Raw genomic sequence first — 20702 nt, forward strand, 5'->3', positions numbered from 1 at the left:
ACAAAGAAAAAATACTAAAAGCAGTAAGGGAAAAAGGCAAAGTAACATATAAAAGCAGACCTATAAGAATTACACCAGACTTCTCACCAGAGACCATAAAAGCCAGAAGATCCTGGACCGATATCATACAGACCCTAAGAGAACACAAATGCCAGCCCAGACTACTATACCCAGCAAAACTGTCAATCATTATTGATGGAGAAACCAAAATATTCCATGACAAATCCAAATTTACACAGTATCTCAACACAAATCCAGCACTTCAAAGAATAATTGGTGGAAAACTCCAACACAAGGAGGGAAACTACAACCTAGAAAAATCAAGAAAGTAATCTCCCAAAAACCCCAAAAGAAGATAGTTACACAAACATATCTCCACGGATGTTAGCCCAAAAGCTTGGATTAGCGAAGACTCAACCCACAGACCACATGAAGCTCATGAAGAAGGAAGACCAAGAGGGGGTGCCTCAGTTCTACTTAGAACGAGAAATAAAAATGCTCAAGGGAGCAAATAGGGAAACAAAACATGGAACAGAAACTGAAGGAGGGGCCATCAGGAGACCTTTCCACCTGGGTATTCACCCCATGTACAGCCACCTAATCTAAACACTGTTGTGGATGGCTGGAAGTGCATAATGTGAGGAACATGATATAGCTGTCTCCTTAGAGGTCAGCCAAAGACTAAAACACTCAGAGGACAATGTTCACAATTAACCACTGATATGATCAGGGGTTTCCCAATGGAGAACTTAGTGAGAGGACTGAAGGAGCAGAAAGGGTTATTGACCCCAGGTGGAAAGCAACAATACCAAACAACCAGAGCCCCCCAGGGTCTAAACCACCAGCCTGGGAACACATAGGGAGGGACCCAAGACTCCAGAGGTATATGTAGGGGAGGATGGCCCTGTCAGACATAGGTGGGAGAGGAGTCTCTTGGTCCCATAAAAAAAAATGAATGAAAAATGAATGAATGAACACACAGTGGGGGGGGGATGTGAGGGCGGGGAGGGGATAGTGAGGGGGGTAGGTGCGGTCACTGCCTCATAGAAGCATGAGGAGGGGGATGGGATAGGTTTCTGGGTGGTGGGAGAAAGTAGGCTAAGGGGATAAAATCTGAAACGTAAATACTACAACCAATTTTAAGAAGCGGGGGAAAAAAAAGTCTTCAGAACCAACATCTTTAAAAAAAAAATGTCAGCCCCCTGGGGGTGGGATTTTTTTTTTTTCTTGATACTAAAACTTGTTCTGAGAATTGTATATTGCAGAATACACAGCCTTGGTGTATCTACTCATCAAGCATACTGAGCAGACCTGCCCAAACCTCTGATGTCCTGGAATTCCATCTGGATTCAGTGAAGACACAGCATCAGAGGCTTATCAACTTACTCTCCCCCCACCCCTCTTCTAAAATCTCAACGCCCTTAATCAGCTTGAAGAAGTTAAAGAAGAGTCAGCGCCCTTATTCCCTGAGCTTGGGGACTAATGTGGTTAATAATGGTCTGTCTTTCTAGGGACAAGTAGTGGTTTTGTTGGAACAGGGGGGATTAGCTAGGACTTACTGCATAGCCATAACCTACTGGTAGAAATCTGTATAATTATTATGAAGATGAAGTTATAAATTCTTAAATGGTACAAAATTTACTTTGATCTCAATTTTAAGGTTTTCATTGGTATGAGCCTCTTATTAATATAAAAATGAGATGAATATTGATACACTCATGGGCATTGTGCCTGTATAACACATTTAGGAATACAATGCCTAGACCCAGCCCTTTTTTAACTTTTTTAACTGATTTGGGACAGTTAACCTATGAGTTAAGGGACTATAGCAAATTCATACTTTTGAGTTTATTGTTAGGGTGCTTTCCATATTTTACTTAGAAATAGCTGAGAGGAGTTAACAGAAAACAGTCCAGGTTACCTTACATGGATAGTTGGTTTTCAAAACATCAGAAGTCCATAGAACTGATGCTACAAATATTTATATATTAATGTTCATATTGATTAGAGACCTGTCTGCTCCTGACAGCTTCCTGTCGTGGATTCTAAGAAGAAATTGAGCATCTTTGGAGTTACTCCAGTTGTGTGGTAACAGCCACTAGGCAAGAATTGCCTCTCTCCATCTACAGACAAATTACTGTCCAGAAAAGAACACACATGCAGAATAATCGACTGATTATATCTGCCTAGACAGAGTAATCAGTCCTTAATAATTCTGCATCACCAAGGTCTGTCAGATGATTCTGGGCCAGAAGGCTGAAGATTTGATGCTCCAACGTTCGGTAGTATAGGGGCTTTTCAGGTGTTCAGAGGTCTCTATAAATTGGCTAAGTTTTAGAAGCTATGCTTTGTGCTTCCCACAATTATAGTTAACTCAGTCATTCTGGATTTCTGACGGGGTTGAAAACTTATAGCTATTTACCGTAAGAGAAAAGATTTGAGTGGATGGTCGTCAGCTGACATTCATCCTAAAGCCAGGTTCAGAAGTAAATGTTTTAGTTAGGATAGATGACAGAGGTGCTGGTTAGTCAACAAAATGATGGAGTGGGTATTAGGACTATCTTGTACCTCACTGGTACAAATTGGCATAATTATGCTCTAATTGTATTTTGAGAGAAAAGTTTCATTTTAACAGGAAGGGTGATGTGTAGGAGGAGCTAAGGTAGGAGGAGTACTGAGAGGAAGAAAAGGAATAAGAAGAGGAGGAGAAGAAGGATAGGAGAAGCTAGGTGATGAAAGAGAGAAAGAGGGGGGAGACAGGGAGGCAGATATTCATGTATCTCCACCAGTCAAAGATAGTTGTTATATCTAGGTCGGTCAGTGGGTTACACCTCTGATTGAACAATTCCAAACTTATAACGCTTATGATTAACATTATTTAAAAAAAATGTATAAATGCAAAAAGGAAAAGGGGGCATGGGATAGGGGTTTTCTGGGGGGGGGGGAATGGGGAAAGGGGATGGCATCTGAAGTGTAAATAAAATATCTAATAAAAAAAAAGAAAAAGAAAAAACAAACAAACAAAAAAAAAACAATAGTAAAATTTGAAATGAACCTAAATTGGTAAGAACTCGACTAACTACATAGTAGTCTAATCATACAGTGGAAGGGCTCCTGCAGGCAGAGTGTGGCACAGAGCAGTAAATGCCACCAACAAAGAGCCATGACAAGTTTAGTACCCAAATTGGAGATTACAGAACAGTATATCCAACCACTCTGTTTTTAAAGACAGAAGTCTATGTATTTGGGAAAAGTCTAAAAAAGATATAAACTGCTGCTTCAATTATCAATATTCTAGGAATAGGATTTTTACTTTTTAATTACAGCTCATTTACATTTTTCTCTGTACATTAAATACTGTTTTATAACCAGGAAAAATGTATCTGTGCAGATAGCAAAAGGAGAAAAGTAGTTAACATCAAAGTTGTGAAAAAACAGAATTAAGATAAAATAAATTCCTTGAATTTTAGTGACTTAAACAGTACAGGTAACCTTTAATAAGGCATTTTTTTGGGGGGGAGGGGTTTCGAGACAGAGTCTCTCTGTGTAGCCCTGGCTGTCCTGGAACTCACTCTGTAGACCAGGCTGGCCTCGAACTCAGAAATCCACCTGCCTCTGCCTCCCAAGTGCTGGGATTAAAGGCGTCCGCCACCACTGCCTAGCTAATAAGGCATTTTCAGTAACAATGTGTGTAATGTACAACAGAGTGCCAAAGAGATGGCCCAATGGGTAAAGGTGCTTGCCACCAAGCCTGACAACTTGAGTTTGACCTTGGGACCTGAAGGGTAGAAGGAGAAAAGTCCTATAAGTTAACCCTCTAACTGCCAAACAGGCGCTGTCATACCTGCCATAAACATGCGCATACACATAATTATGGAAGTGTGATAAAAACATTAAAGAACACATAGCAGACCAAGAGGATGGGAGGCTAGAGTGGAAGTCGGGGATTAAAAGAACAGACCACTTAAAAATGAGACAGTAGAGGGAAGCACAGAAATACACACACACACACACACACACACACACACACACACACTTAGAACTAAGCATGACAAAGCTTATTTGCGTACTGGTTACTTTTGTCAATTTGACACTAACTATAGTTACTCAGGAAGAGGGAAACTGAATTAAGAAAATGTTCCCCTTGGCTTGGCCTGTAGGCATGTCTGTGTGGTACTTCCTCGATTGTGGATTAACGAAGGAGGGTGCAATCACCGAGGGCAGTGCCACTCCCAGGCAGGTGTCCTGGGAGGTATAAGAAAGTCAGCCGAATATGACACAGAAACACGCCAGGAAGCAGCTTCTCTCCATGGTTTCTGTCTTTGCTCCTGCTTGCTGTGCCTTTCTTACCCTACCTCAACAACGACTGTGACTGAGATATTTCTCAGTCACAAAGACAAAGAAGCCCTTTCCTTCCCAAGTAAGTTTTGGTCAATGTCTTATCACAGCAACAGAAACTTACCAAAAATGACTCAGTTTTGCTGGAGTGTCCAAGATTCACAAAAACATGATTCACTGATTTAAAAAATTTAAACTAACAAATCATAGTTGTATATATGTATGGAGTACAGTATGATGATTTTCATTTTGTTTTTAAGGTTTATTTTTATTTTACATTACTTTGTTAGCATGTATGTACAGCATATACATGTCAGGTGCCTACACAAGCTAAAAAGGTGCTGGACCTCCTGGAACTGAAGCTGTAGATGGATGTGAGCCACCATGTGGTTGCTGGGAATTGAACTCAGGACCTCTGGAAGAGCAGTCAGTGCTCTTAACTGCTGAGTCATCTCTCCAGCCCCAGGGTGATATTTTGATATATGTACCATGAAATGACTAAATAAGATCAACATATATGTTACGTAACCTATTTACCCTTTTGGGGGTAGGGCTAGAACATTTAAAATGTATTTACTAAATGCAATTTTGAAACATGATGGTTAGTTTTAATGTCAACTTGACACACAGCCTGGTCTCCATGAAAATTGCTGGCCTGTGGGCAAGTCTGTGCCTTGACTGGTATGAAAAGAGTCTGTCCCAAAAAAGTTGGTTTGGGGAACAGGACTTTTAAGAGAAGAGAGAAAGTTGGCTGAGGTCTGAGCACCCATGTACTCAGTTTTCTCTGTTCTTGACTGTGGATGTGATTTTGGCTAGCTGTGGTGGCAAAGAACAAGAGGACGGCTTATGAAATCCTGGGTTACTCTGAAAACTATGTAAAGTCATGTGGTCTGGCTCCAGCCTTAGAGATTCCTGAGCCATACAGAAGAGGAAAGACAATATGCTGTCCAGACTCTCTCTGAAACTGGGAGAGCTCAGTCTCAGTCACTCTTTTCTTCATCAGAAAGTTTTTAAGCATGTTTATCCCTTTCCTCTAATCCTTCTGTTTGCTTATTTGTCTTTGAGACAAGGTTCTGCTATGCCGTACAGGCTTTAGTATTTGTATGTAGCTCTGGATGGACTCAAACTCATGGCAATCCTCTTTCCTCATTTTCTTAAATGCCAGGATCTGGTCTTTAACTTGAAAATTTGAATGTTATTTTTAGCTAGCTAACTAAAATTAATGTTCCTACCAGAACATGGCCTACCCATCTAGACTATCTGCCTGATGTGAATAGGTTCATCTCAGAGGCGAGCACACCAAACACTGATAGTTATCACTTTACCTGCTTGAAGTTGCCATTTTTCCTCTGTTCCCAGTCCATCATGTCATGAAAGATAGGAATCATGATATTCCGCACTTCTGGCTGTGGGACCAGTGTCACACCCAAAAAAGGGCCAATCATTCCCGGAATAAAGTGGATCTTATGTTCACCTGAACAATAAAACCCAAGAACTATTAGTTTATTATTGCTTTGTTCTTTACATGGAAGATTCACAAGTGGGGCCAAGCATATGTTACAATCTATAGTAGTTCTGGGGATCTATAGTAAATTCTGTGGCACAGTGTTTGCCTAACATGCATGAGGTCCTGAGATAGATCTGAATTTCTTAGCACTGAAAGAGCCAAACCAACATACCACACTCTTTTGGGGGGGATGGGGTTTTCAAGACAGGGTTTCTCTGTATAGCCCTGGCTGTCTTGGAAGAGTCTCTGTAGACCAGGCTGGCCTCAAACTCAGAAATCCGCCTGCCTCTGCCTCCCAAGTGCTGAGATTAAAGGTGTGCTACACCACTACCTGTCTCATACCCCACTTTCAATTGCTAATTTATACTGGACGCTTTCAAGGGTAAAAGATACTTTATTCTCTGTTTTGTTTTTTTTTTTTTTTGAGATAATCCTGCCTTTAAATTTTTTTATTTTATATTTTAAAATCTTTTAAAAAACATGTATCATTTTATTTTATGTGTATGAGTGTTTGGCCTGCATGGATGTCTGTGTACCATGTGGGTGCCTGGTACCAGATGATACTACCTGGTATCAGGTGCCAGAAGAGGGTCTCTGATTTCCTGAAAATGGTGTTAAAGATGGTTGTGAACCACCATATTGGTGCTGGAAATCAAACCTGGGTCCTCTGGAAGAGCAGTCAGTGCTGTTAAGTACTAAGCCATCCCTCCAGCCCACTCCCTCATCTTTTCAGAGTTTTAAATTGACTGGCCTAGCAAATTTAGAACACATGTTCAAAGAACACAAAATTGCTATTTCAAAAAAACTTCCTGTGAAGTGTTTTTAACTACTTGGAAACCTCCAGAGCAAGGAAACAGAGTTTGATTTCTCCAGGTGAGTAAGCACTACAAGTTTAGACATCTCCCTAAAGCTTCTGGTTGGTAAGGAAATATGTATGTTCCTGTTTAAACACAACAAACCTCCTGACGATTCTACTTCTATATAGCATTTCAGAGATCAGGGAGTCCAGTGAAGTAAAGCTTAAGCTACCAAATGTCTTAAGTCCACAGACCTCTTAAAAGCCTACACTCATGTATGCCAAAAACTCTCTGCCTAAGCTACTAAGAGCTAACTGCATAGCTTCACCCTCATAGACTGGCTTCAAGACTTAGAATCTCTTTGTACCCTCCTATCCTCCCATCCCTGCTACTTATATTGTATTATTATTTTAAAACCAGTTACGGATTTTTATTTTATGTGCACTGGTGTTTTGCTTGCATGAATGTGTGTGTGAGGGTATCAGATATCCTGGAAGTGGAATTACAAACAGCTGTGAGCTACCATGTGGTTGCTGGGAAGTGAAAGACCGCTGGAAGAGCAGCCAGTGCTCTTCACTGCTAAGCCATCTCTCCAGCCACTCACACTGTATTCTTAAGGTCGGGATACAGTCACTCTCATCAGATCTGCTCACCTCTCCCCCAATTTCCTTTATGGAGTCATCCTATGGGAAGAGAGTGATACAGCTCTTCCGCTGATTGGCCTGCTCTCTAGGTAGTATTCCTAGAACCTAGGGCCAGTCCTGGGGACTTCTCTTAGCAGTGGTATGACAGAAAGAACCCACTTCAGATGCTTGCTCTCAGTCCTCCAGAGACTACAGAAAGGAACTGTTTGCATGTGTAGTGACTGCTACAGTCAAGTAAAGCTCATTTTAGGGGACCAGAGACAGACTGTTACTTCATTCAAAAGGAATGAATGGTTTTGTTTTTGGTTTTTGGAGACAGGATTTCTCTGTGTAGCCCTGGCTGTCCTAGAATTCACTCTGTAGACCAGGCTGGCCTAGAACTCAGAAATCCACCTGCCTCTGTCTCCCAAGTGCTGGGATTAAAGGCTTGTGCCACAACTGCCAGGCTATACAATGAATGGTTTTAAAAGACAAATCTAATACCTTTTAAAAAACTGGCAGTATTGGGGATTAAACTCAAGCTAATCTTTGTCTCTCTCTCTTTTTTTATTTCTTTCATTATGAAAGCCTATCTAAGAAGCAAATGCTAGTTCTGAGGCTCATTCTGCATATTCTGATCTTGATACCTGATACAGTTGTCAGTTTGTGTTTCTAAGAATTTCAAAGTCAAGTTCAATGTTAAAATATATATTCAAATTCTGTTGTGGGCTGTCAGTAAAAGTGATATAGAAGATCTCTTTAGGAAAATATATCTCTACTGAGGGATGAAAAGCCCCATTTTGTGTGTGTGTGTGTGTGTGTGTGTGTCTGTCCGTCCGTCCGTCCGTCCATCCCTCCCTCCCTCTCTCTCTCTAAAGTATCTTTTATGTGCGCAGGCACATTGTCTGCATGCATGTTAAGTGTACCATGTACATGCCTAGTGCCAGTAGAGGCTGGAAGAGGACAGATCCCCTGGAAATGAAGTTACAGATGGTTGTAAGTCACCATGCGGATGTAATGAAACCAAGGTCTTCCAAAAGAGTAGCTTTTAGCTGGTGAGCCATTTTCTCAGTGGCCCCCTATTGCTGCCTTACACTTTCCTTTTCATCTCTAGATCAAGGTAAGAATGGATCATAGGAGACTTCAAGATTCTATGAACCTCATTCCTATGGCTTAAGATGTACAAGCTTAGCTTAAATCACACTTCATTGGATATATAACTATTTTTTTATCTCTTCCTCACAGAAGACACATATCTTTCCAGAATCCCAGGTAGCCTAGCTTGTCATCTAGGCAACTGGAAGACTACCAAAAATACCAATGTGACCACTTTAGATTCAAAGCAGCATCTATTAGAGGTGTTTAAAGAAAAAGCCAGTATCATTCTCATCAAGGCTTGTAACTCTTGTCTTTCATATGAGTGGTATTAGATACTTGATGTGGACACATTAATACCTGAGGTGCAAAGTTTATTTCATCTTTATTAAAATCAATATACATCCTGTTTTCATGGTATCTGCATGATTTACACTTTTGAGCCTGTAACATTTAGACAGGGACATGAATAGTGCAGAGGCTCTTACAACATGGATTCCCAAACTGGAAAAACTACTACTGAGCCTTCCTCATAGTCTTCTAACTTCGGTTAGAAGTGCACATGTCACACTATGATCGTCTTAGCCAAATTCTCCCTGCCAAGGAAGGGCTCTATGAACATATGCTACTCTACACCATTCAACTGAGGTGTTATGTTAAAGCTATGTGAGGCTCTTTGGGGGCTGAACTGATATTCAGAAGGCTTTGGAGAATTGTTAGCTCTTGTATTTTTTATTTACATATACAATATATAAAAGGAAAGGATCAATAGGAGAGACCTACCCAGATTCTGCCACATGCTGAACAGTTCATATGCCATCATCACACGCATGTCCCCATACCTGAAAATAGTAACTGTTAGCGGAGGGAGGTTCAGTGAGACAGACCTGAAAATCCAATGAGGCCAGTACATCAGCACTATTATTTCTCATGCTCTCAAAATGCTAAGCCAGTTGGTTATTGACTGAACGTTTAATACTTGGCTCCTTGGGAAACTAGCCATGTGGGAAACTTGTGGACTTCTGAAAGAGTCTGTTATAGAAAAATACTCCCATCTGGGCAAGTGGTAGAGAGATGAAGACATCTGTCTTACTTATCTAGAATTTTCTTCCTCTTGGCTGAAGTAATGATTTCTAGCTGAAGGCTTGGCTGGTTTATGAACAGAACTGCCAGGCTAAAATAAGAATTCCACACCTAGAGAGATAGAAAAAGAATCATGTGACTGCCTAAGTCCTTAACCTTGCAGGGAAAGTTACTAAATATATGCATATAGCAGAGAGTCCATTTTATAACCTCAAATTCTTAAGATTTTCCCCTTTTAACTATCTTCAGAAATAGGCCTTTCCCCAGTTTTGCTTTCTTTATTCCTTCTGAAGCCAACAGCCTGAATCTTCACAGATGCCTGGCTTCCAACACTTTCACCAAGGTGGCTCTCAGGTCATATTTATAATAACCACCAGTCTTGGAATGTACAATACTATGAATATATTAGAGCAAAAAGGGGTGAGTTTGGAGTTCAGCGTGCTATTACTTTGACAGCAATAGTCTTTAGACGCTCCTACCTTGAAGTCAAAGTCTGTCTCTGTGAAATTCTTGTGCAGTGCAGAGGACAGGTACTGGACAGTAGTGACTATAATGCTGCAGTGAGGAGACAAGGCATTTGTAGAATTAAAAGACCAGCAGTGACATATAGCCCAGCATCAGCTGTCTGCCTATGGGCAGAATTCTGGAAGACAACTTGCTCTTATGTAAGATATGGCTTTAAAGGAAAGAAAATGGCACAAAACCATTTTCTACACAGAAAACCAGTTTTAAAAAATGCCCAATAGTAGGTAAGAGAGCAAAAAATGTCAGTGGGTCACTCTACTCTCCAAGCTCTGTGGTCTTAAGGATTTATTCTAGCTCAAAAAGTAATTTTTAGTATTCTGAGGATCTTTGGATAAAAATACAGATTATGGTCACTTTATAGGATTTATAGCATAATTTTATTATTTTATCAGATAACAGGAATTTATACTGATTAAATATTTCCTTCTGTCATGTACTGTTTTTTTATTATTTATAAAAATAAAATTTCATGTACTGTTTTCATTTGACTTCAGCCTTTGAGCTCGAACATCACTCTTAATCTCTGCCTGGCACACATAAGGGATAATAAGAAGTTAGTCTGCTATAATTAAGAATGTGAGTTTAAGTCTAAAGGAAGAAAAGTGTGATGCATAGTTAAGGGTCTTATTACAGAGGGCCTTGGCTATGTGGCAAAGAAACTGTGCTTCAGAGTGGCCAGCTGCCCTAACAGGTGTGACAGGCAGAAAGTGTAAGAGCACGATGGTAAAGGGTACACAAGGGAAACAAGGCCTCTAAGTCAACACTGTCAAAGCTCATGTGAGCTCACAGGGCCTCAACAGCTCTGTACCAGATCTTCTGCATGTATACCATGGCTTCCAGTTTGGTATTCTGAATGAGAAGCTTGAGTGTGTGCCTTCTCTTGGGCTCTGTTTCTTCTGTTGGTTTTCCTTCCATTTTTCACATTTGTCTAACTCCAATGTGACAATTTTGTTTTATCTTGTTAAATTTTACTGTTATATCTTATTATTATCCTATTAGAAAATATTATTATCATCTTATTAGAAAAGAAGTCCATTCGTTCCTAATAAGAGACAGAAAGGAAATAGATCCTGATGGGAGGGTAAGTGAGGAGGAACTGAAAGGAGTAGAGAGAGAGGAAGCTGTAATCAGAATATATTATATGAAAAAATAATCTATTTTTAATAAAAAGAAGAGTGGCCATCAGAGTCTTTGTATAGAAGAGAACAACAAAAGTAGTCCATAGAAGAGACCAGTGTTCCAGCAGAGCAGGGTCAACAAGGGTCAGGGTCAAAGATGAGAGGCCATTCCTGTACCTCAGGCTAGAAAATCTCAAGTTTTCAAAGTGGAACTCAGAGACAGGAACATGAAAGATTTAGACAAAAAAACAAGTACTTGAGGAAATATTTATGCAACTTCCTATCATTCTTTTGTTCTGGACAAAACATGTGCAGGTTTTAAGGAAAAAGGGGCTCTATAAACAGTTCAACATGAAAAAAATCACATTGCCCTGTTAATATACCTAATATAAATAATTTGATTGCATTCTATACAATGCTAACACAAAAGGCAGATCAGTGAGAGGTGGCAGTAGGCTAACGAGGATAGATGACACAATCTATTTAATCTACTTGACAAGAGATCAAATGAACAATGTGTTACTACCTGTATCACTTGTCTAGTTTGCCAAGATGAAGCACAGGCTGGAAACATGAATAGGACAGATATTTCATCTCTATACTCAGAAGTGACCAAAGCTTTGCAGCCAGGGTTTAGGGGCTAGTTAGCACTAACTCCACGAGGCAAGTACTGTCTGGTAGATAATACAACTCAAAGCAAGATGAGCTTTGTCTAAAGCCGCAGAGCGTCAGAGGCTAATGGTTCCTGTCTACCCCATTTTTAACAGATCATCTTCTATCCTCAGTACTATAGACTCTACTTTTTGAATTATCTTGGGTTCTTTCCTTTCACTGCCTTTATAGCCAGTGGCCAAATCCTGTGGATTATAACTCCAAATAAATTTTCTATTTATCAGCTCCTCTCTCTTCCAAGTCTTGGTCTTAATCTTCCTCCCACTCACACATATATATTACCCCCCTGCTTGAGTAGAGCTTGTGAATGCCAGTTCAGAGTTTTCCTTACTCACTTGCTTGTCAACAGTCTCATCACCATCCAGTCTCGAGGGAAGACACTCATCTTCATTAGGTTTCTGAACACACAGAAAATCTTCAGCAGAAATTCCTGAAGATTAATAGTAGAAGGTATACTTACTTAGTGTACCCAATAGGCTGAGTTCAATTCCCAATACCAGCCCAAAACAAAACCCCAAAACAAAAGAAAGTAAAAATCACAAACCCTCTAATAAATCCGGGTCCATGAAAATAATGAAATGGCTAAGACTGATTTAACAATTCAATATGCCGGGCGGTGGTGGCGCACGCCTTTAATCCCAGCACTTGGGAGGCAGAGGCAGGCACATTTTTTACTTCAAGGCCAGCCTGGTCTACAGAGTGAGTTCCAGGACAGCCAGGGCTACACAGAGAAACCCTGTCTCGAAAAACCAAAACCAAAACCAAAACCAAAACCAAAACCAAAACCAAACCAAACCAAACCAAACCAAACCAAACCAAACCAAACAATTCAATATAATATAATTCAAGGAGAATGTACTGGCTATTTTTATCAACTTGAGCAGACACAGGTAGGAAGAAAGAACCTTGACTGAAGAACGCTTTGATCAGATTGGCCTGTAGGTTTTTTTTTTTTTTGATTAATGTTTGATGTTGTGAGAGAGGACTATGAAATTTTGGGAGGTGCTACCTTTGGATGGAGGTCTTAGTAAATCATGCAAAGTAAGTCATTAAACAGCACCTTTCCAGGGTCTTCATTAGCTCCTGCCTCTAGTTCCTGATTTGGCTTCCCTTGGTAATGAACCTACAAGCTAATAAACCCTGTCCTCTCCCAAGTTGGTGTTGGTCAATATTTTACCACAGCAACAAAAAGCAAACAAGGGTAAAGCGTTTGGTAAGGAAGTGGGTGTATGTCAGGACACACTGAATCTTGTTCTGTTTCATTTGTCCCTATTTGCGTCTTCTGTGCTACTTCAACACTCAACTACTGAACCACAGCAGCCACAAAACACCAAAAGCCTAGCAGACATGGGACAAATAGTTTTAGAGCCCCCTAAAAGGCCATTCTCTAGAGAATTGCTATTATTTGACCTGGCAAATTCAGCAGCTCTTTGGACAAGCCTACTGCCAGGGCTTGTCTTTAATGTAATTCAGAACTTATCTAGGTTTTTTTTTTTTTTTTTTTTTTTTTTTAAAAACAGGACATCTGTTAAAAAAACAGACATATAATTTAACATTCTAGATATATGATACATTCACATTAGTTGGGACAAAAAGAGATATGGCAAAAAGCTTCAAGGAAATTCTGAAGAATGAGATATCTATAGGGACCTGTGAAAAGATTCCTTGGATTCTAGAGGACCACACATATGCTGGACTGCTCATATTGCCAGAAAAGACCCAAGAAGCTAAAATCTCCCATCTCTGACTGAACATTGAGGTTCTGTACAAACAGAACTGCAAAGAGATGAGAGTTGTAAAATGCTGGCATATTAAAAGTGAGCCCCAGGGTATACACAGAGGCCTTTAGTAAAGTACAGAGATTTATTGATTTTGAGCATTTAAGAATATCTTGTCTAATTGTTACATGATCATTTAGTGATTGAAAACATCAGTGGATACAAACAATCTAGAATATAGAAATTATCCCTGAATTAATGTAAAAAAGTACAATAATTACAGTTAGGCATGATGGTGAATGCCTGTAATCCCAGTACTCAGGAGGTAGACACAGGTGGATCTCTTGAGTTTGAGGTCAGCCTGGTCTAGAAAGGGAGTTCCAGGATAGCCTGGGCTACACGGAGAAACCCTATTTCAAAACAAAACAAAACAAACAAACAAATCCCAAACCAAATCAAATGAAACATAATTACAGCAAAACAATAAAAATACACAACAAACTCTGAGGTAGGAGACCTCTGATCTCCAGAGTTGTCACATTACACATCTCACAACTGTCTGGCTTTTCCCAAGACATATGGACTAGAAAATAGGAAGGGTAACAAATCTAAGGTCACAGACACAGAAAAGGCAAAGAACTTCACTCTGAGGGCATAGAAAATATTCTCAACAAGATCATGGCAGAAAAACTTTCCAAATTTTAGCAAAGAAATGTTAGCCCAGATATAAGAGAAGCATTAGAATACCAAAGAGACAAGACCAGAATGTTCCCTTGTCATATCATAACCAACCATGAAATATAAACAATAAAGAAAATACATTGAGAGGAGACGAGAGGGAAACCGAGCCATGTGTGAAAGAGCACAATCTTCTGGTTTTGTATGCAGACATTAACTCATTTCAGTGGTTTGTTGAGGCTTCCTCTTTCTTCATTAAATTGTTTTGGCTTCACTATTGGGAATTAACAGGGTAAATGTAGACATTTATTTCTGAACTCTTTAGCTCAGTTTTATTGATTTACTGTCTATCTTTTTGCCAGTGTCAATTATATCTATATTTAAAGAAAGGGTCTTACTGTGTTGCCCTAACTGGTTCAGCTTTGAACTCACAGAGATCTGCCTGCCTCTGCCCCAAGTGCTGGAACTCACCACCATGTCCTAGCTTTCCAGTGTCAACACTGACTACTTGTTACTTTATAGTAAATTCTGAAGTGGAAATGCAAAATGAAAAGAGGCATTGAAAGAAAGTTTATATGTAAAACTGGAACACTCGTGGATTCTATTTTTCCATATTATTGTTTTTAAGTTACCAAAAAAGGGTTTCATTATGACATTTAAAAAAATATAGATCGAGTTCCTTCCGGTCTGAGCCCGAGCACTGAGCAGATCCCGGGTGGCAGCTCTGCCCCCAATCTCAAAGAATCCAGAAGAAGTGGGACTTGCAGGTGCTCTAACCCGGGTGGTATCTTAGGTAAGCAGACAGCAATGCCCGCCCCAAACAGGGAGTAACTGGAACCCACTAGGACCCAGGAAGTCAATCCTGGCCAGGAGCACTGGTACTTTCCTGTCTGCTACTGAGCACTGAGCAGATTTTGGGCCCCAGATCTTACCCCAGTAGTAACACCCACCCCACACAGTTCTGATAAAACCAAGATAATAGGAAAGACAGGCTATAGTCAGAGACAGGGCAGGTAGCACTAAGGAGATCCAGATGGCAAAAGGCAAGCACAAGAATATAAGCATCAACAACCCAGGGTACTTGGCATCATTAGAACCTAGTTCTCCCACACAAGAAAGTCCTGAATTCCCCATATTACTAATAAAGCAAGATTCAGATTTAAAATCACTTCTAATGATGATGATAGAGGACTTTAAGAAAAACATAAATAATACTCTCAAAGAATTTGAGGAGAACACAGGTAAACAGGCAGAAACCCTTAAAGTGGAAACACAAAAATCCCTTAAAGAATTACAAGAGAACACAACCAAACAGGTGAAGGAATTGAACAAAACCATCAAGGACATAAAAATGGAAGTAGAAACAATCAAGAAATCACAAAGGGAGACTACCCTGGAAATAGAAAACCTAGGAAAGAAATCAGGAGTCATAGACACAAATCATCACCAACAGAATACAAGAGATAGAAGAGAGAATCTCAGGTGCAGAAGATACCATAGAAAATATTAACACAACTGTCAAAGAAAACACAAAATGCAAAAAGTTCTTAACACAAAATATCCAGGAATCCAGAACACAATGAGGAGACCAAACCTAAGGATAATAGGTATAGATGAGAGTGAAGATTCCCAACTTAAAGGACCAATAAATATCTTCAACAAAATTATAGAAGAAAACTTCCCTAATCTAAAGAACAAGATGTCCATAAACATAGAAGAAGCCTATAGAACGCCAAATAGACTAGACCAAAAAAGAAATACCCCCCGTCACATAATAATCAAAACACCATGTGCACAAAACAAAGAAAGAATATTAAATGCAGTAAGGAAAAAAGGCCAAGTAACATATAAAGGCAGACCTATCAGAATTACACCAGACTTCTCACCAGATACTATAAAAGATACTATAAAAGCTAGAAGATGCTGGACAGATGTCATACAGACCCTAAGAGAACACAAATGCCAGCCCAGCAAAACTCTCAATTACCATAAATGGAGAAACCAAGATATTCCACAACAAAACCAAATTTACACAATATCTTTCCACAAACCCAGCATTACAAAGGATAATAGAGGGAAAGCTCCAATACAAGGAGGGAAATTATACCCTAGAAAGAACAAGAAAGTAATCCTCTTCCAACAAATCCAAAAGAAGATATCCACACAAAGATAATTCCACCTCTAATAACAAAAATAACAGGAAGCAACAATCACTGTTTCTTAATATCTCCTAACATCAATGGACTCAATTCCCCAATTAAAACACATAGGCTACTTGACTGGATACATAAACAGGACCCAGCATTTTGCTGCATACAGGAAACCCACCTCAGTGACAAAGACAGACTCTACCTTACAGAAAAAGGCTGGAAAACAATTCTTCAAGCAAATGGTCCTAAGAAACAAGCTGGAGTAGCCATTCTAAAATCTCCAGCCCGACAAAACAAAGGAAGGGACTCATGGCTCCTCCTGTATAGGTAGTTGAGGGTGGCCTTGCCAGGCATCAGTGAGTGGATGGCCTTGGTGCCTGAAAGTTTGGATTCTCTAGTGTTGGGGAATTTGAGAGCAGGGAGGATGAAAGGATGGTGGGAGCACACCCTCATAGAATCTCCCAGAATTTTATGGATTAGACATGACAAAGTCAGGCTGCCAGAAGACTAGATTCCAGAATTCAAACAAACAAGTATCTTGATACTAAAATTACTAAAATTTGTTTTGAGAATTTTTTTTTTTTGTTTTTTTCGAGACAGGGTTTCTCTGTATAGCCCTGGCTGTCCTGGAACTCATTCTGTAGACCAGGCTGGCCTCGAACTCAGAAATCTGCCTGCCTCTGCCTCCCAAGTGCTGGGATTAAACGCATGCGCCACCACCACCCGGCTTGAGAATTGTATATTGCAGAATACATAGCCTTGGTGTATTTACTCATCTAGCAAGCTGAGTAGACCTGCTCAAACCTCTGATGTCCTGGAATGCCAGCTGGATGCAGTGAAGACACAGTGTCAGAGGCTTATCAATTTACTCTTCCCCCCACCCCTCTTCTAATATTTCAATGTTCATAATCAGCTTGAAGAAGTTAATGGACAGTTGGTGCCCCTATTCCCTGGGCTTGAGGACTTTCTAGGGAAAAGCAGTGGTTTTGGTGGAACAGGGAGGATTAGCTAGGATTTATTGTATAGTCATAACCTACTGGTAGAAATATGCATAATTGTTATTAAGATGAAGTTATAATTTCTTAAATGGTACAAAATTTACTTTGATTTCAAATTTAAGGTTTTCATTGGCATGAGCTTCTTACTGATATAAAAGTGAGATGAATATTGTTACTCTCATAGGCATTGTGCCTGTATAACACATTTAGGAATACAAGGCTTAGACCCAATTTCTTTAACTTTTTTTTTTTTTTAACTGATTTGAGATGGTTAGACTGTAAGTTAAGGGCCTATAACAAATTCATGGCTTTGAGTTTATTGTTAAGGTGTTTTCTATATTTTATTTAGAAATAGCTGAGAGGAGTTAACAGACAACAGTCCAGATTGCCTTACATGGATAGTTGTTTTCAAAACATCAGAAGTCCACAGAATTGATGTTACAAACATTTCTGCATTAATGTTCATTTTGATTAGAGACCTGTCTGCTCCTGACAGCTTCCTGTCTTAGATTCTAAGAAGAAATTGAGCATCTTTGGAGTTATTCCAATTGTGGTGAGACAGCCACTAGGCAAGAATTGCCTCTTCCCATCTACAGACAAATCACTGTCCAGAAAAGGACACACTTGCAGAATAGTCAACTGATTATATCTGCCAAAACAGAGTAATCAGCCCTTAATAATTCTGCATCACTAAGTCTTTCAGATGATCCTGGGCCAGAAGGCTGAAGATCAGATGCTCCAACGTTTTGTAGTATAGGGACTGTCCAGGTGTTCATCGGTCTCTATAAATTGACTAAGTTTTAGAAGCTATGCTTTGTGCTTCACATAATTTCAGTTAACTCAGTCATTCTGGATTTCTGACGGTGTTGAAAACTTATAGTCTCATAGCCAATCCTGGCTATTTACTTTGAGAGAAAATATTTGAGAGGATGGTTTTCAGCTGATATTCATTCTAAAGCCAAGAAAAAAAAAAAAAGCCAGGTTCAGAACTAAGTCTTTTAGTTAGGAGAGATGACAGAGGTTCTGGTGCGTCAACAAAAAGATGGACTGGGTATTAGGTCTATCTTGCACCTAACTGACACAAATTGGTATAGTTATTCTCTAATTGTATTTTGAGAGAAAAGTTTTATTTTAACAGGAAGGGTGATATGTAGGAGGAGCTAAGATGGGAGGAGTACAGAGAGGAAGAGGAGGAGCAAGGAGAGGAGGAAGAGAAGGAGAAGAGGAGCTAGGTGATGAGAGAGACAAAGGGGGGGGGAACATGGAGGCAATGTTCACATGTCTCCACCAGTCAAAGATAGTTGATATATCTAGGTTGGGTACTGGGTTACACTTCTGATTGATATTGAGCATTACTAAACTTATAAAGCCTTTGGTTAACATTAAAAAAATTGTATAAAAGCAAAAAGGAGAAGAGAGCATGGGATAGGGGTTTTCTAGGGAGGGGAAATATGGAAAGAGGATGGCATCTGAAATGTAAATAAAATATCCAATAAAAATAAATTTAAAAAATTAAAAAAAAGATATAGATCACTGAACTTGTCCACCAGTGTATTACTCCATATTGTCCTCCATCATTTTGTTCTGGTCTTTGTCTCACTCGCTCCACCAGCTTTTGTGTGTGTGTGTGTGTGTGTGTGTGTGTGTGTGTGTATGTGTGTATGCATGTGTATCACATTTATTATTTATTGTTTTGAAAGACAGAAATTATTTTTTTAAGTCCAAGAGAAAAAAATCTAATATTTACAACTAAGATAAGCCCTGTTCACAACTAAGATTTCAAATAAACAGCAATAGACTTTACTTTTAGATACATACTAACATCAAGGAGTTTCTATATAGAAAGAAAGTCTTTAATACAGAAGATAGAGAATGGGCTAGACATGGTGGCAGAATGTCCTGTAATCTCATCTTTCAGGAGGTATGGTGTGTTACTATAAAGTACAAGTGACTTGGTTATGAATAAAAGCAGAGCACAGACCCACGTTTGCAATAGTCCTTGGCCCAGGGAGGAAGTAGCATGGTCTCATGTAGACACAAACCCTAGCAGTCTATGACCAGCTGATGCTATGCTCAGCAAGGGCAATGTTCTCCTGTTGTCTGGACTCCAGGTTCATTTCTCTGTATCATCTCTGCCTCATCACTTCAGATTCAAAGTCTGACAGCTCAAGGTAGGAAGGGTATACCCTGGCTAGGGGTATTTTCCAGAACTACATTCAAATAAAGAAACATCATCAACATCATCAATATAGCTATTAAAGCAGTAAAGCCTGGTTTGCACAGAATAAAACATTAAGAAAGAGAGAGTACTGGCATTCTAATCCAGCATGCTTCAGATTATTCTCTAATAGAGGAAAATGTTTAAAAGGCTACTATCAGTTACAGAAAAAGTTTCAAGCGTTAGCCTGGGTTCAGGCTATGAGAAGGGCACTGCCGAATTTCTGCTTCTGGAGATCATATACTCAGCTATAAACTGGGCTGCTGAATCTGATAACACAGGCATCAATGGCCACTTGAACACAACCCTCTGATAAAGAGGTCTATGGGCAGTTGTGGCTGCCTACTTCCTTTCCTGGGTGAAAAGCCAGTGCTCTGTTGCCTACCTTGAGTTCATCTTTGCTCTGGAAGTTGTCTAAGAGGTGTTGGTAATGGGTGTCACACATCTGACGAAGCAATGAGAGGAGGCAGGACACATATTCACCCTGGGGACCAATCCAAACAAAAACAAAACCAAAAACACTTAGCGTAGCCAGTCACAGGGGCTCTGTTCTTCAAATCACAGAGGGTAAGAAGAGAAGGGAGGGTTTGAGATGGCCCCAAATGTTCATGAAGAAAGGTGACAACTGTGTTCCTGAAAACGAACTTTCTTCTTAGAGTGCTTTGGAGTCTTAATAAAGTTTCTGTAGCACAGGATTATTGGAAACCCATATTGAAACTTAAAATATGGAGTACTGCAAAGTGAAATAATCATTTTCTCTACTGCAATCCTTTGGCTAAATAGTGTCTTATTGTCAGAATACAATACTGAAGTCTGTAGAGCCTACTTGGAAACAAGCTTCTCCTCTGGACAAAATCTGGATCATCTTCTGAGGAAGAAAGAGCAGCTCAACTAGGAAAATGGATGCAAGAGATCAAAGAAAGGCAAAGGAGTTGAAACTGATCTTTGGGCAAGAACAAGCTATGAGCTTCAAAACATATTTAAGTATGATCATGAGGTATTTTTTAAAAAGCCAATTAGGATACACTAAAACCAAAACAAAACAACAACAAAAAGCCAGTTTTAAGGACTGCAAAGGCCATGTTATGGCAATTAATGGCATGGTTCTTAAAAGACTGTTTCCTCAGTAAAAAGTATTTTACCTAGATGATTTTCAAGTGTTTCTAAATTCAAGGGAATTTG

At 39.6% G+C, this 20702-nt stretch overlaps 1 protein-coding gene across 6 annotated transcripts in view; it reads right to left on the reverse strand.

Moving 5' to 3' along the window:
• Dock3 (dedicator of cytokinesis 3) overlaps nt 1-20702 on the reverse strand; it is a 322288-nt gene that overhangs the window by 50687 nt on the left and 250899 nt on the right. For all 6 annotated transcript variants that reach the window (XM_076917344.1, XM_076917346.1, XM_076917345.1 and 3 more), the window contains 6 exons: nt 19906-20004; nt 12094-12188; nt 9923-9998; nt 9454-9554; nt 9144-9202; nt 5664-5812 (listed from right to left, as the gene is read on the reverse strand). In XM_076917344.1, coding sequence (XP_076773459.1) covers nt 5664-5812; nt 9144-9202; nt 9454-9554; nt 9923-9998; nt 12094-12188; nt 19906-20004 — 579 coding nt within the window. The remainder of the gene's footprint in view (nt 1-5663; nt 5813-9143; nt 9203-9453; nt 9555-9922; nt 9999-12093; nt 12189-19905; nt 20005-20702) is intronic.

The sequence above is a fragment of the Arvicanthis niloticus genome, chromosome 21, assembly GCF_011762505.2.
Source record: "Arvicanthis niloticus isolate mArvNil1 chromosome 21, mArvNil1.pat.X, whole genome shotgun sequence".
NCBI lineage: Eukaryota > Metazoa > Chordata > Mammalia > Rodentia > Muridae > Arvicanthis > Arvicanthis niloticus.